Raw genomic sequence first — 17,551 nt, 5'->3', positions numbered from 1 at the left:
GTACATATATTATTTTTAATATTCTTTTCTATTTATCATAGGATAGACAGGATAGTTCCTTGTGCTCTACAGTAAGACCCTGTTATTTATCCATCCTGTATACAATAGTTTGTGTCTGCTAATCCCAAGCTCCCTATCCTTCCCTTCCCAACCTCCCTCTCCCTTGGCAACTGCAAATCTGTTCTCTATGAGTCTGTTTCTGTTTCATAGATATATTCATTTATGTCATGTTTTAAATCCCACGTATAAGTGATATCACATAGTATTTGTCTTTCTATTTCTGATTTATTTCGCTAAGATGGACCTTAATCTCTAGGTCCGTCCATTTACTGCAAATGGAATTCTTTTGTTCTTTTTAATGGCTGAGTGATATTCTAGTGCACATGCACATGTGCATGCGTGCGTGCCTGTGGGGGTGTGTGTGTGTGTTACACACATATACACCACCTCGTCTTTATCCCTTCATCTGTCGATGGATATTTAGGTTGTTTCCATGTCTTGGTAGTTGTAAATAGTGTTACTATGAACATAAGGGCCCATGTATCTTTTTGAATTATTGTTTTGTCTGGGTATATGCTCAAGAGTGGGATTGCTGGATCATGTGGCACTTCTATTTTTAATTTTTTGAGGAAATTGTACTGTGTTCCATAGTGGCTACACCAGTTTACATTCCCACCAACAGTGTAAGAGAGTTCCCTTTTCTCTACACCCTCTCTAGCATTAATTATTTGTAGATTTTTTAATAATGGTCATTCTGACTGGTGTGAGTTGGTAGGTACATCTTTGTTTTGATTTGCAGAACAATGGTTTTATCTGATTATTATCTGTTTCTTTGTTTTAGTTGTAGGAACACTGCTTACTAGGAATGTGGCAAAAGACAGTAAGAATTATTATAGGGACCACAGCTTTAAGAGTTTTCAAATAGATTTCTCTTTGCCCTTTCCTTTCCTTTTTGTCTTCTTCTTTTCTTTTAACATTTATTGTCTACACAGTTTCTGTGGGTCTGGAATTCAGAAGCAGCTTAGTTAGATGGTACTGGCTTGAGGTTGTAGTCAAGATGTTGGCCAGGATTGCCGTCATCTGAAGACTTGACTGGAGCTAAGGATTTATTTCCAAGATGACTCACTCATGTGGGGCTGGTTGCTGGCAGGAAGCCTTACTTTCTTTTCTCCCATGTGGTCCTCTCCACAGACTTCTTGAGCATATTTTAAAAACTGAGGTATAATTTATATAGTATTAGTTTCAGGAATACAGCATAATGATTTGCTGTTTGACTATGTGTGGTCAGTATTCTTTTTCTCTCTTCTCCTTTTGTTCCATTTCTTTTAGTCAGTTATATGTGGTGCTGCTTTTTAAAGTTTTATTTATATTTTTCAAGTTAGAAAAGTTCTTCATTTGAGGTAAGAGTCAAAGATTTAAAAGAAAAAACTACTAATCCTTATTTCCCTCATCCTGCTGAGGTAACCTTGAATCCTTCCATATGTTCATTGGTTCTCCTTAATGAATACATATACAAACGTGTGTGTTTATGTGTGCATGTGTATGCACACCTGAGAAAGAGACTTTCACAGTTTACTTTTTACCAGTAATGTAAGAATGTACCTTTCACCTGATAGATTTTTATTCTACTTTTTTGCCAGTTTGATCAGTATTAAGTAATCTGTTACCTTACTCTATTTCTGTGATTACCACTGAGTTTGAACACCTTTTTATAAGTTTACTGGCTATTTGAATTTCTTTTTATCTTAGTTGTTTGTCCATATGCTTTGCCCATTTGTTTCTTCTGGTTTATGAGAAGTCTTTAAATTGAATATATGTAATTAAAAGTCTGTAATATATGTGACAGGTATTTTTCCAAATGATCCCTTAACTATTACAGATTTTGGTTATAGTATCTTATATGATAGGTAACATTTTTTATTTGACTTGTCAAATGTCGGAATTCTTTTTCCTGTTTCCTGTTTTGGTTAAAAGATTTGTTTTATCCTGAAAGCATATATAATACTTAGATTTTCATCTTAGCATCTTTCTTTTTAATTTAAACCTTTAATCCATCTGGAATGTGTTTTGGTATATAATGTGACATAATGTTATAATTTTATTAAATACTTTCTTCATCATGGTCATTTGTGCTAGGTGTGTTCGTTAGTTACTTGATCCATTCTCATCTCAATGGGCTACTTTATCATATATCATTCAATAAGCTGTAAAAAAATAATTTTATTTATTTATTTTTGGCTGTGCTGGGTCTTCATTACTGGCTGCATGCTTTCTTTAGTTGCAGTGAGTGGGGGCTACTCTTCATTGTGGTGTGCACACTGCTCCTTGCAGTGTCTTCTCTTGTTGCAGGGCAAGGCTCTAGGGCTCCTGGGCTTCAGTAGTTGCGGTACCCACACTCAATAACTGTGGTGCACTGGCGTAATTGCTCCACGGCATGTGGATGTGTCTCCTACATTGGCAGATGGATTCTTATCCACTATACCACCAGGGAGGTCCCTCAGTGTACTTTTGAATTTTGGTCCACTTGTTTATTCTTAATGTCAACACAATACTGTTTAATAGTATTTTTATAGCAATATGGTGATATAAAGGTGTTTATAGTCACTATTCTGCCACTCTTAGAAGTTTTTACTTTCTATGAACTTTATTTATTGTTTCCAGTAAAATTTTATTATGGTTTTCACTGAGGTTGGATTGATTTGTATGGGCATTTTGTGAAAAGTCTTATTTTTGTATCATTTAGCTTTTCTATATACAACATATATCTTTTATGTCCTTCAAGCTAGTATCACTGATGAACATAGATGCAAGAATCCTCAACAAAATTCTAGCAAATAGAATTCAACAACACATTAAAAAGCTCATATACAATGATTAAGTTGGGTTTATTCCAGGGATGCAAGGATTCTTCATTATATGCAAATCAATCAATGTGATACACCGTACTAACAAATTGAAAGAAAAAAACACATGATTCTCTCAGTAGATGCAGAAAAAGCCTACGACATAATTCATCACCCATTTATGATTCAGATCAGATCATATCAGATCAGTCGCTCAGTTGTGTCTGACTCTTTGCGACCCCATGAATCGCAGCACGCCAGGCCTCCCTGTCCATCACCAACTCCCGGAGTTCACTGAGACTCACGTCCATCGAGTCAGTGATGCCATCCAGCCATCTCATCCTCTGTCGTCCCCTTATCTTCCTGCTCCCAATCCCTCCCAGCATCAGAGTCTTTTCCACTGAATCAACTCTTCTCATGAGGTGGCCAAAGAACTGGAGTTTCAGCTTTAGCATCAGTCCTTCCAAAGAAATCCCAGGGCTGATCTCCTTCAGAATGGACTGGTTGGATCTCCTTGCAGTCCAAGGGACTCTCAAGAGTCTTTTCCAACACCACAGTTCAAAAGCATCAATTCTTTGGCGCTTAGCTTTCTTCACAGTCCAACTCTCACATCCATACTTGACCACTGGAAAAACCATAGACTTGACTGTACGGACCTTTGTTGGCAAAGTAATGTCTCTGCTTTTGAATATGCTATCTAGGTTGGTCATAACTTTCCTTCCAAGGGCTAAGTGTCTTTTAAATTCATGGCTGCAGTCACCCTCTGCAGTGATTTTGGAGCCCTCAAAAATAAAGTCTGACACTGTTTCCACTGTTTCCTCATCTGTTTGCCATAAAGTGATGGGACCAGATGCCATGATCTTCGTTTTCTGAATGTTGAGCTTTAAGCCAATTTTTTCACTCTCCTCTTTCACCTTCATCAAGAGGCTTTTTAGTTCCTCTTCACTTTCTGCCATAAGGGTGATATATTCTGCATATTTGAGGTTATTGATATTTCTCCTGGCAATCTTGATTCCAGCTTATGCTTCTTCCAGCCCAGCGTTTCTCATTATGTACTCTGCATAGAAGTTAATTAAGCAGAGTGACAATATACAGCCTTGACGTACTCCTTTCCTAATTTGGAACCAGTTTGTTGTTCCATGTCCAGTTCTAACTGTTGCTTCCTGACCTGCATATAGGTTTCTCAAGAGGCAGGTCAGGTGGTCTGGTATTCCCCTCTCTTTCAGAATTTTCCACAGTTTATTGTGATCCACACAGTCAAAGGCTTTGGCATAGTCAATAAAGCAGAAATAGATGTTGTTCTGGAACTCTCTTGCTTTTTCCATGATCCAGTGGATGTTGGCAATTTGAACTCTGGTTCCTCTGCCTTTTCTAAAACCAGCTTGAACATCTGGAAGTTCACAGTTCACGTATTGCTGAAGCCTGGCTTGCAGAATTTTGAGCATTACTTTACTAGCGTGTGAGATGAGTGCAATTGTGTGGTAGTTTGAGCGTTCTTTGGCATTGCCTTTCTTTGGGATTGGAATGAAAACTGACCTTTTCCAGTCCTGTGGCCACTGCCGAGTTTTCCAGTTTGCTGGCTTATTGAGTGCAGCACTTTCACAGCATCATCTTTCAGGATTTGAAATAGCTCAACTGGAATTCCATCACCTCCACTAGCTTTGTTTGTAGTGATGCTTCCTAAGGCCCACTTGACTTAACATTCCAGAATGTCTGGCTCTAGGTGAGTGATCATACCATTGTGATTATCTTGGTTGTGAAGCTCTTTTTTGTACAGTTCTTCTGTGTATTCTTGCCACCTCTTTTTAATATCTTCTGCTTCTGCTATGTCCATACCATTTCTGTCCTTTATCGAGCCCATCTTTGCATGAAATGTTCCCTTGATATCTCTAAATTTCTCGAAGAGATCTCTAGTCTTTTCCATTCTGTTGTTTTCTTCTATTTCTTTGCATTGATCACTGAGGCAGGCTTTCTTATCTCTCCTTGCTATTCTTTGGAACTCTGCATCTGAATACCTCAACACAGTAAAGGCTGTATATGATAAGCCCACAGCTAACATTATTATCAATGGTGAGAAACTGAAAGCATTCCTTCTATGATCAGGAACAAGACAAGGGTGTCCACTCTCACCACTGTTTTTCAACATAGTTTTGGAAGTCATAGGTACGGCAATCAGAAGAAAAAGAAATAAAAGGATTCCAGATCTGAAAAGAAGTAAAGCTCCTACTGTTTGCAGACAACATGAATCTATACACAGAAAACCCTAAAAATACTGTCAGAAAATTACTAGAGCTAATCAGTGAATTCAGAAAAATTGTGGGATACAAAATCAATACACAGAAATCACTTGCATTCCTGTATACTAATAATGAATAATCTCAGAAATAAAGGAATAAATCCCTTTCACCATTGCAACAAAAAGAATAAAATATCTAGGAATAAACCTACCCAATGGAGAAGGCAGTGGCACCCCACTCCAGTACTCTTGCCTGGAAAATCCCATGGATGGAGGAGCCTAGAAGGCTGCAGTCCATGGGGTCGTTGAGGGTCGGACACGACTGAGCGACTTCACTTTTCACTTTCATGCATTGGAGAAGGAAATGGCAACCCACTCCAGTGTTCTTGCCTGGAGAATCCCAGGGACGGGGAAGCCTGGTGGGCTGCCGTCTATGGGGTCGCACAGAGTCGGACACGACAGAAGCAACTTAGTAGCAGCATGGAGACAAAAGAACTGTTTACAGAAAATTTTAAGATACAGGTAAAGAAATCAGATGACATAAACAGATACTCCATGTTCCTGGGTTGGAAGAATTAATATTGTGAAAATGACTATGTTACCAAATGCAGTCTACAGATTGAGTGTGATACCTATCAAATTACCAGTGGCATTTTTCACAGAACTAGAACAAAAAATTTTACAATTCATATAGAAACACAAAAGACCCTGAATAGCCAATGCAGTTTGAGAAAAAGAATGGAGCTGGAGGAGGCAACCTTCCTGACTTCAGATTATACTACAAAGCTACAGTCATCAAGACAGTATGATACTGGCACAAAAAGAGAAATATAGACCAATGGAATAAGATAGAAAGCCCAGAAATAAACCCACGCACCTATGGGTACCTTCTTTTTGACAGAGAAGGCAAGACTAAACAATGGGGCAAAGATAGCCTCTTGAATAAGTGGTGCTGGGAAAACTGGACAGCTACATGTAAAAGAATGAAGTTAGAACACTTCCTAGCACCATGTGGGCTTCCCTTGTGGCTCAGCTGGTAAAGAATTGCCTGCAATGCAGGAGACCTGGGTTTGATTCCTGGGTTGGGAACATCCCCTGGAGAAGGGAAAGGCTATCCACTACAGTATTCTGGCCTGGAGAATTCCATGGACTGTATATAGACCATGGGGTTGCAAAAGAGTCAAACATACCTGATGCCATACACAAAGATAAACTCAAAATGTATTAAGGACCTAAATATAAGACAGGAAACTATAAAACTTAGAGGAAAACATAGGGAGAACACTCCATGGCATAAAGCAAGATCCTCTATGATCCACTTCCTAGAGTAAAGGAAATAAAAACAAAAACAAGTGGGACCTAATTAAACTTAAAAGCTTTGCACAGCAAAGGAAACTATAAACAAGGTGAAATACAACCTCAGAATGGGAGAAAATAATAGCAAATGAAACAACTGACAAAGGATTAATTTCCAAAATATACAATAACTCATATAAGTCAATACCAGAAAAACAAACAATCCAATCAAAAAGTGGGAAAAAGACCTAAACAGACATTTCTCCAAAAAGACATGTAGATGGCTAATAAACACATGAAAAGATGCTTAACATCGCTCATTCTGAGAGATTATTATTATTATTATTATTATTATAGCAAATCAAAGCTATAATGAGATAACATCTCCCACTGGTTAAGTACATTCTTAAATTGTTTTTTTTATTTATTTTTAAAAATTTATACATTCTTAGATTTTGAAATCCAAAGTGTCATCTCTTAAATACATACATGCATATATATTTATTAATATTCTCTCTATATAGACATGCATATTATATATCTATCTATATCTGTTCCATAGGTACATATGTATGCATATGTGCAAAAGTGTGCTCCTCTAGCTGCCCTAGTTTACTCAACTTTTAACCTAAAGATTGAATCTCATAATTTCTCTAGGATTACCTATTATTTATTTTAGCTATGTATGTTGTTTAGTCACTAAGTAGTGTCTGACTCTTTTCCAGCTCCATTCACCAGGCTCCTGTATCCATGGGGTTTCCTAGGCAAGAATACTGGAGTTGGCTGCCATTTCCTTCTCCAGGGCGTCATCCTGACCCAGGGATCAAACCCAGGTCTCTTGCCGGGCAGGCAAATTCATTACCACTGAGTCACCTGGGAAGCTCTTAGCTGTGTATCAGATCAGATCAGTCACTCAGTTGTGTCTGACTCTTTGCGACCCCATGAGTCGCAGCACGCCAGGCCTCCCTGTCCATCACTAACTCCCAGAGTTCACTCAGACTCACGTCCATTGAGTCAGTGATGCCATCCAGACATCTCATCCTCTGTCGTCCCCTTCTCCTCTTGCCCCCAATCCCTTCCAGCATCAGAGTCTTTTCCAATGAGTCAACTCTTGGCATGAGGTGGCCAAAGTACTGGAGTTTCAGCTTCAGCATCAGTCCTTTCAAAGAAATCCCAGGGCTGATCTTCAGAATGGACTGGTTGGATCTCCTTGCAGTCCAAGGGACTCTCAAGAGTCTTTTCCAACACCACAGTTCAAAAGCATCAATTCTTCGGCGCTCAGCCTTCTTCACAGTCCAACTCTCACATCCGTACATGACCACAGGAAAAACCATAGCCTTGACTAGATGAACCTTTGTTGGCAAAGTAATGTCTCTGCTTTTGAATATGCTATCTAGGTTGGTCATAACTTTCCTTCCAAGGAGTAAGCGTCTTTTAATTTCATGGCTGCAGTCACCCTCTGCAGTGATTTTGGAGCCCAGAAAAATCAAGTCTGACACTGTTTCCACTGTTTGCCCGTCTATTTCCCATGAAGTGATGGGACTGGATGCCATGATCTTCGTTTTCTGAATGTTGAGCTTTGAGCCAACTTTTTCACTCTCCACTTTCACTTTCATCAAGAGGCTATGTATAGATTTATTTAAATCTCAAACATTTTTTATTTTGTTGTGGTAAAAATGTTTTAAGTGCGATCTCTCTCAACCGATTTTTAAGTGTACAGTAGAGTATTGTTACCTATAGACACAATGTTGTACACTAGATATCTAATTTATATATCTTGTACAACTGAAACTTTGCATCTGTTAATCAAGAACTCTAAATCTCTCCCTCCTCCCAGTCCCTGGCATCCACTTTTCTAATCTCTCCTTCTATGAGTTTGACGGTATTCAAATCTTGAATAAATTTAATGTATCAATAGAACTGTGAATTTTCTATGTTTGAAGCTTTTACTCATTTCAGAACTGTGGAGCATGGACCAAATACATCTTTCAGTTTATTAATTTCATAACTTAGAATTTTTAAAGTACTTTCATATTTTATTCCTAGATCTTTGATTATAAACCTGAAGATTTGTGAGTCTTCTGAAAACTGTCTAATTAAATTGTTGCTGAACTTCAGAAAGCGCATTTTGTTCTAATATTATTTAAAGAGTTTTTAACATCTTCATACAATTTTTTTTGCAGTTCAGGACCATGAGGTTCATCAGAAAATTTTAGCAACTGATGTTCATTCTAAAAATACATCTGACTTGAGAAAAATGTCAAGTAAAAAACTAAAAGATAATCACAATGAAGCTGATGAGGAGTGTTACTTATCTATTGGCTCACCTTCTGACCTGGATATAAAAGCATCTTCATTGCAAAAGGGTAGTTCATCTGTTGCCCAAAAGAGAGAGACCTACACTTCTGAAAATTCAGTAAATATGCTGTCTTCAAGTACACAGATTTCTCATAAAACCAGAAAAAGGTGAAGTTTTATTTATGAAATATTAATCTTTCTGTAACAATTTCATTTTTTATGTTAAAAGATGGGTAATTTAGTCTTTTATGTATTTTACAGTAAGCATTGAATATTTACATGTTATGAGAAAAGTAGACATACGTTGGGTATATATTCAATTTATATTTATTATGGAAGGCCTTAAAGTATACTTCTGAAAAGTTTGGGGGTAAACTTTTCTATGGTCTATGGAAAAGCATATTTTTTTTCTTTTTTCTTTAAGATCTAAAAAAAAAATTCTAAAGACCTATAGAAGATAACACAATAGGCACTCATATATTCAAATTTGACATATGTAAATATTTTGTTATATTCAGATACTTTTTAAAAATATTTTTGAGTGTCATATAGTTGAATTAAAATGTATTAATTACTGCTGTATAGCAAATTGACTCAGTTATGTATATATATGTATATATACACACACATTCTTTTTAATATTCTTTTTCATTATGGTTTATCACAGGCTATTTTTTCTCATAATTTTCTGTAGCTTTCTAAGATAAATAATTTGTATTTTCCATATGTTATTTTTAATTACCAGCGTAGGTATGTATCAGGTCACTTTGAGGGAGAGCAAACAGGAAGTGTTGTTGAAGATAATTGTGGTAAACCCACATCCATTTCCTGGGGCTTTCTTTCCCTTTGGCCTTTAAGAAGCAAAATTGATTGTTCAAGGTCCTTTGCTATTGAAGAACCTTTGCCATAAGTATAATATCCGTATAGGGTCTTTCCTGTTTGATTCTTGGAGCTGAGGAGTTAACTACACTCCAGGATTTTGCAGTCCAAAGTGTGATCTGCAGCTCAGGATCAAGAGAAATGATATGATCTGGAAGCCTGTTAGAAATGCATAATCTCAAACTCTATGCTAGACCTATTGAATCAAAATCTACATTTTAATAAGATGCCCCAGAGGATTCAGGTTCATATGAAATGTTTGAGAACTAGTATTTTAAGCTACAATTTGCCTTGTTATAGGATTTAACCATTCCTTTTCTCTTTTATTTTTTTTTTCTATCAGCAAGTACAAAATTTAATTTTTCTGAACAATTTGTCTTGTATAATTTGTGTGAGAGAAACACATCAACATTTATAAAGTTTAAATAAAGGCCCACTGGAAAATTTTTTAAGTGGTTGTATTATCACTGTAGGGAAGTTTAAGAAAACTTATAACTCAGCAAATGGTGGAAATATTCAGCTTGTCCTCCTTCTAACCTTTTAGGTTAAGCTTTGAAGATAAAGATGTTTTAAAGAAAGTAGAAATAATGAATGAAGTATCAGAAATAGAGGATAAAGTATCAGAAGGACTACAAGAAAGGAAACAGTCAGGAACATCTCAAAAAAGAATACAAGACTCAGAATATGAAAATCAACCACAAGCTAGGAAGAGTTTTTCAACGTTGTTTTTAGAAACTGTAAAAAGAAAAAGTGAATCCAGGTAAGTTATTAAGAAATGATCCACATTTTTCTTTTATATTCTTTGAATAGTACTTAAGGATTCTTAATGACATTTAACCAGAAGTTAATCTTAATTGACATAATTTTTAATTGAAATTATGTTTAACCCATAAAGAGAGTGAATTTCTTACCAGTAAACTAACCCCAAAGCCATCATTTAATGGGTTCTAAATTAAATGTAAAAGAAAATAAGTTTCTTCAGCTTTTATTACTTCTGTTCATCAACACTTTCTAGTATGTATGATATCAAAAAATAAAGGAAATATTTAGAAGTAAAATTGTCAAGGTGCCTACGTGTCATTGTTAAGTGTTTTAAATATTTTTTTCTATTTCTTTTGATTATGTTAGTAAAATGGTAGTCCTAAAATAAGTTTTAATCGGTTCTTGCCTACTTAAAAACCTTCAGTAGTTCCACAGTGTCCATTCAGTGATTTTTAACTGGCTGCACATAGAGTTAACTGATATTGACAGCAGCTAGGGTTGAGAACCAGTGGTCTACAGAATAAGTTTCAGAATTGTCAGCTGGTATTTGGGGCTTTCCCAGTGGCTCAGACAGTAAAGGATTTGCTTGTAGTGCAGGAACTTGGCTTCAATCACTGAGTCTGGAAGATCCCCTGGAGAAGGGAATGGCAGCCCACTCCAGTATTGTTCCCTGGAGAATTCCATGGACAGAAGAACCTGGCAGGCTACAGTCCATGGAGTCACAGGGAGTCGGACACAATTGAGTGACTATCGCTTTCACTTTATAGCTGATATTTAAGGTCTTCACTCTCACTAGTGAATTGTTTCTGTCATATGTATTTGCAGTTGTCCTGGCTTTGGCACACCCTTTCCCCTTGTCATATGCCAATTTATATTTTCTTCTAAAAGTTTCACTCCAGTGTATAATTTCTTAACCTTGTATTACAGTTTAACTATTTTATGTATGTCTTTCTTAGTAGATTAAGACATAAGCCCATCTTTCTGAGAGTTTAGTTTCTTTTGTATTTTCTATGACATTTGTCAGAGTGCTCGCAAATCTATTAGGAAAGTTTTATAAAAACACTGAATGAATGAAATTCCTCTTTGGTTCAGTCTCTGTTCCATAGTTGACTCCTTCCTCCTTCTACCTCCATACTCTTGATCCTTCTCTCCCATCTCTCTTTCTCTTTCTGTATGATGTGTGTGTGTGTGTACACATAGGTACATATGGCATTTTTACCCCTGTATGCATATTGTCTCTGCTATCTGATACAAATATGTTACATTTATGGACTAATTATATCTGTGTCCAAAAGAGTAATTATTTTTTAATGTGTCAGTTTTTTGATAAACTACTTATAGTTTGTTTAATTGCTATAATCAGATGTAACTGTTCACTATTCCTCATGTTTTCTTGCTTCTTTGTTTTGCTTATGCTTTTCCTTCTGATTCTTTATTACATGTCCTCATGGGCAAGTCATATCCATTCTTCAAGATCCAACTCAGATGGCATTTTTCCACTGAGCCGGAAGTCATCTTTCTGTATTATGAATTTTAATATTTAATTAAAATTGTATCTTTAATTTGGGCTGCTAAATAGACCAGCATAGTCTGGATGGCTTATAAGCAACAGAAATTTATTTCACAATGCTAGAGGCTGAGAAGTCCAAGATCAAGGATCAAGTAGTTTCAGTGTCTGGTGAGACCTGCTTCCTGGTTCATGATGGCTATCTTACTGCTATAACCTCAAAAGGTAGAAGGGAGTGAGGGAGTTTTCTGGGGTTTCTCTTATAAAGGTGCTAATTCCATTAATGAGCCATTGCACCCTAATTACCTAATCACTACCTAAAGACCCCACCCTAAAATACCATCATATTGGGGATTAGGTTTTAATTTATTAATTTCAGAGGGATATAAACATTTGATCTGTAGTAAGTGTGAAGGTGCTTTTCAAAGGATATCTTTGGTTTGAATAACCTTAAAGTTATGAAAGTCTCTTGAAATAGAATAAAGGAGGGATATAGAGAGTTCTTATTAGCTGGTTTGGGAAAACTTTTATTTTTAAATACATAGCATTATTTTTTGTTTTTCTGGCTGCCTGGCATGTGGGATCCTAGTTCCCTGTCCAGGGATTGAACCTATGTCCCCTGCAGAGGGAGTGTAGAGTTCTAACCACTGGACCTCCAAGAAGTCCTAGGATTACTTCTTTAATGTTGGAATTAATAGATATTGCAGGTAATATTTGTTGTTCTTTAGTCCCTAAGTTGTGTCCACTCTTTTGCGACCCCAAAAACTATAGCCCACCGGACTCCTTTGTCCACATAATTTCCCTGGCAAGAATGCTGGAGTGGATTGCCATTTTCTTCTCCAGGGGATCGTACCCTCTCCTGCATTGGCAGGCAGAGTCTTTACCACTGAACCACCTGGGAAGCCCTACAGATAATACACAATAAAGCAAATTAAACATATTTCTATCAGATTGGCTAATTAAGTGCTGAAAAATAATATTTGTTTATATATGATCTTCTAGTTATATATTATATAGTCTCCTATTCATACTTTTTTTATTAGATTTTCTAGATTTTTCTAATTATATAAACTAATAAGACTGCCTATTAGAAGATCTATTTCTTAGCATATATATGTATATGTTTTTTATATTGAAAGATTTATGAAGTGTTTGAGATTAGAGAAGTATAGAAGGCATTTTTATCTCATAATCTTTTTATAAAGGGAAAAAATATAGACATGATAATCGTTTTGCCATCCTAGCTTTTCTTCTACTGTGTATGAAAATAGTTAAGCATCCTTACTCAAGTGAAAAAGGCAGAAAAAGGAGTACATGCACTGCCTTCGGAATTTGGATGTTTGCCCTTTTTTTTTTTTTTGCATATTTCACTCTAGGATATGGTTTGCTCAAGGCTGTTGTCATAAAGAGGAAGGAAATGCAAAATTATTCCATCAGATTAAACACGTACGAAAATGTGTGTGAAGTTTCAAACTTGGAATGAATTTTTATGTAATATAATTTAGTCTATAATTTAGTACTGTTTCTTAAATTGTTAAACTAGAAGGTGTCTCAGAAATAATCTTGTTTTGGATGTTAAGAAATTCATGCTCATGAGACATCTATAAAAACAAAATTCAATTTAACATTATAATAATGGCATGCATTTTTATACTGTAAATGAGTATAGCTGGGCAGTATTTATACATCTCTGGGTTTCATCTGTTTAATATTTCTAATGAATGGGGAACTAGAAATTAGTTGATGAAGTCTATAGAGATGCTTCCAGCTTTAAATTTTTGTGATCCCATCAATGTTATAAATGAGTATGATCAGATATTACAGAAATGTAAAAGGAGGGAAAGATTTTAAAAGTATAAGGAAAAATTGAAGAGACATGTCAACTGCTCTTTAAAGCAAAGATATAAGCTTTATATTTTTGAGCTATTATTTATTGTAACATTCTGTTTTAGTTCTGTTGTTAGGCATATAGCAACTGTTCCACCTCATTTATCTCCTGCAAATAATATGAAGTTATTGGAAGATGAATTTATAATTGATGAATCAGATAAAAGTTTTGTCAGTCAACCTTGGATTACTATACCAAGAAAGACTGGGCCTCTGAAGCAGCACACAGCATCCCCTGCTGAGAGCACTGTCCTTCAGAGGAAGAAGTCAAGAGAAAAACATGACAGTGTACCATCTGTGGCTTTGACAAGTAACAAGCATCCTGGCAAAGCTCACCCAATAGAGAAATCTCAGCCCTCTGAACAAAAAATACTGGGTGGGAGTTGTGCTTTGTCAGATGATGTAGAAAATAATTGTAAATCTACAAAATATGAAATATATTCTGAGAATGCAAAAAAATCATCTGGAGGCAAAAGGACTATAAAACAAAACCAGAGAACAAAATCTAAGGCCAATGTACCTGAAGAAGAAGTTGATGTGAGGCAATCTAAAGATAAAAATATAAATATATCACATACTGTCCAAGACAAGTTACAAAGAAATTCAGACAAAAATATGGAAGAGGGTGAAGAGATAAGCGTTAGCATTTCCAACAATCAGTTGCTTTCTGTGGGTAAGTGTTTATATTAAATGTAACTGTGAATATTAACCTACCACTTTTCTTTTTATAATATTCCTATTTAGCTTTAGGAAGTAGGCATTAAATCTATACAAAGACTCGAAAGCCTGCAAGCTGTTTTCTAGACTCTCTATTTTACATTGTACTTCAGCTCCAGGTCACTTGATTTTGGGGTAGCTTCTAAGATTATAGCATATGTAAAGGGAGAAGTAAAAGGCAAATCCTTAGTAAACCAGGTAGTTAACAGAACACAAATAAGACAGCATCATATATTCTTGAAGCTTATTAAAATATAAATTTGGATAAGAAATCAGCTAGTGGGGCTAGTTCTTGCAGATAAAAATTAATACTACTCTGTTCAATTATTTACTCATTTATCTAAAAATTATTGAATGTCAGACACTGTATTAGGCTCTGAACTTACAAAGATTGCTAATAAATAATTTCCATCATTAAAAAAGATCCATCTGGTAATGTCTGTAGACTAACATAAATATACATACATCCACAGGATGCTATTGGAAGCACAGAGAATAATCAACTAATAATCTCAAAAAACTTTTTATTTTGGGACAGTATATCATTTATTATACAAACTGGGACACATGAAAATGGGAGAGGATGTCATGAAAGTAAGCATAAACTCGGATTGTCCAAGTGAAACCTGAAATATAACCACTCTCTTTAGTCATCTCTCTGTATAGTAATTGAGGTTTATAATGGTGACAGTATCATGAAGAAAAGATCAACTTGTGCTTTTTTGTATCACTTTTTAAAATTGAAGTATAGTTGACTTACAATGTTGTGTTAGTTTTAGGTGTATGGCAAACTGAATCAGTTACACACACACACACACACACACACACACACACACACATTGAAGTTCTTTTCTCTTACAGGTTATTATAAGATACTCAGCATACTTCCTTGTGCAGTATAGAAGGTCTTTATTAGTTGTCTGTTTCATTTATAGTAGTGTGTATATGTTAATCACAAATTCCTAATTTACCTCCATCCCCTATTTGTATCTTTTTATTTTTTCTGATATCCACAATAAGGGATATCATATGATATTTGTTTTTCTCTGTCTGGCTTACATCACTAAGTATCAGATCAGATCAGTCGCTCAGTCATGTCCAACTCTCTGCGACCCCATGAATCGCAACACGCCAGGCCTCCCTGTCCATTACCAACTCCCGGAGTTCCCTGAGACTCACGTCCATCGAGTCGGTGATGCCATCCTGCCATCTTATTCTCTGTTGTCCCCTTCTCCTCTTGCCCCAAATCCCTCCCAGCATCAGAGTCTTTTCCAGTGAGTCAACTCTTTGCATGACGTGGGCAAAGTACTGGAGTTTCAGCTTCAGCATCAGTCCTTCCAAAGAAATCCCAGGGCTGATCTCCTTCAGAATGGACTGGTTGGAACTCCTTGCAGTCCAAGGGACTCTCAAGAGTCTTCTCCAACACCACACTTCAAAAGCATCAATTCTTCGGCACTCAGCCGCCTTCACAGTCCAACTCTCACATCCATACATAACCACAGGAAAAACCATAGCCTTGACTAGATGAACCTTTGTTGGCAAAGTAATGTCTCTGCTTTTGAATATGCTATCTAGGTTGGTCATAACTTTCCTTCCAAGGAGTAAGCGTCTTTTAATTTCATGGCTGCAGTCACCCTCTGCAGTGATTTTGGAGCCCAGAAAAATAAAGTCTGACACTGTTTCCACTGTTTCCCCATCTATTTTCCATGAAGTGATGGGACCGGATGCCATGATCTTTGTTTTCTGAATGTTGAGCTTTAAGCCAACTTTTTCACTCTCCTCTTTTCACTTTCATCAAGAGGCTTTTTAGTTCCTCTTCCCTTTCTGCCATAAGGGTGGTGTCATCTGCATATCTGAGGTTATTGATATTTCTCCCGGCAATCTTGATTCCAGCTTATGTTTCTTCCAGTCAAGCGTTTCTCATGATGTACTCTGCATAGAAGTTAAATAAACAGGGTGACAATATACAGCCTTGACGTACTCCTTTTCGTATTTGGAACCAATTTGTTGTTCCATGTCCAGTTCTAACTGTTGCTTCCTGACCTGCATACAGATTTCTCAAGAGGCAGGTCAGGTGGTCTGGTATTCCCATCTCTTTCAGAATTTTCCACAGTTTATTGTGATCCACACAGTCAAAGGCTTTGGCATAGTCAAGAAAGCAGAAATAGATGTTTTTCTGGAACTCTCTTGCTTTTTCGATGATCCAGCGGATGTTGGCAATTTGATCTCTGGTTCCTCTGCCTTTTCTAAAACCAGCTTGAACATCAGGAAGTTCACAGTTTGCATATTGCTGAAGCCTGGCTTGGAGAATTTTGAGCATTACTTTACTAGCGTGTGAGATGAGTGCAATTGTATGGTAGTTTGAGCATTCTTTGGCATTGCCTTTCTTTGGGATTGGAATGAAAACTGACCTTTTCCTGTCCTGTGGCCACTGCTGAGTTTCACTAAGTATGCTAATCTCTAAATCCATCCATGTTGTTGCAAATGGCCTAGTTTCATTCTTTTTTATGGATGAGTATTACTCCATTGTGTGTGTGTGTTGTGTATGTATGTATGTATGTATATAATTACCACACCTTCTTTATCCAGTCATCTATGGATGGACATTTAGTTTACTTCCACGTCTTGGCTATAGTAAGTAGTGCTGCAATGAACATTGAGGTGCATATATCTTTTTGAATTATGGTTTTCTCCAGATCCATGCCCAGGAGTGAGTTTGCAGATCATATGGTAATGCTATTGTTAGGTTGTTTTTTTTTTTTAATTTTTTAATCGAAGGAAATTTACTTTACAGAATTTTGTGTTTTTTTTTTTTGTCATATATCAACAAGAATCAGCCATAGGTCCCCTCCCTCCTGAACCTCCCTCCTATCTCCCTCTGCATCCCACCTTTCACATCCTAGCCTGTCACAGAGCCCCTGTTTGAGTTCCCTGAGTCATACAGCAAATTCCCATTGGCTGTCTATTTTACATATGGTATTTTAAATTTCCATTTAACTCTCTCCATACATCTCCCCTTCTCCCTCCTCCTGTCCCCCCATGTCCATAGGTCTGTTCTCTGTGTCTGTTTCTCCATTGCTGCCCTGAAAATAAATTAATCAGTGCCATCTTTTTAGATTCCAAATG

The 17,551-nt window shown here is 36.6% G+C and overlaps 1 protein-coding gene across 1 annotated transcript in view; it reads left to right on the top strand.

The window, feature by feature from the left end:
* The window catches only part of CENPC (centromere protein C), a 92,161-nt gene that overhangs the window by 10,910 nt on the left and 63,700 nt on the right, over positions 1-17,551 (top strand). Inside the window, exons 6-8 of the mRNA XM_055588693.1 lie at positions 8,559-8,841; positions 10,097-10,312; positions 13,774-14,381. Of these exons, the coding sequence (XP_055444668.1) occupies positions 8,559-8,841; positions 10,097-10,312; positions 13,774-14,381 (1,107 nt within the window). The remainder of the gene's footprint in view (positions 1-8,558; positions 8,842-10,096; positions 10,313-13,773; positions 14,382-17,551) is intronic.

The sequence above is a fragment of the Bubalus kerabau genome, chromosome 7 (genome assembly GCF_029407905.1).
Source record: "Bubalus kerabau isolate K-KA32 ecotype Philippines breed swamp buffalo chromosome 7, PCC_UOA_SB_1v2, whole genome shotgun sequence".
Classification (NCBI taxonomy): domain Eukaryota; kingdom Metazoa; phylum Chordata; class Mammalia; order Artiodactyla; family Bovidae; genus Bubalus; species Bubalus kerabau.
Note: the sequence above shows the minus strand (reverse complement) of the source record. Positions and strands in the feature narration are given on the sequence as shown.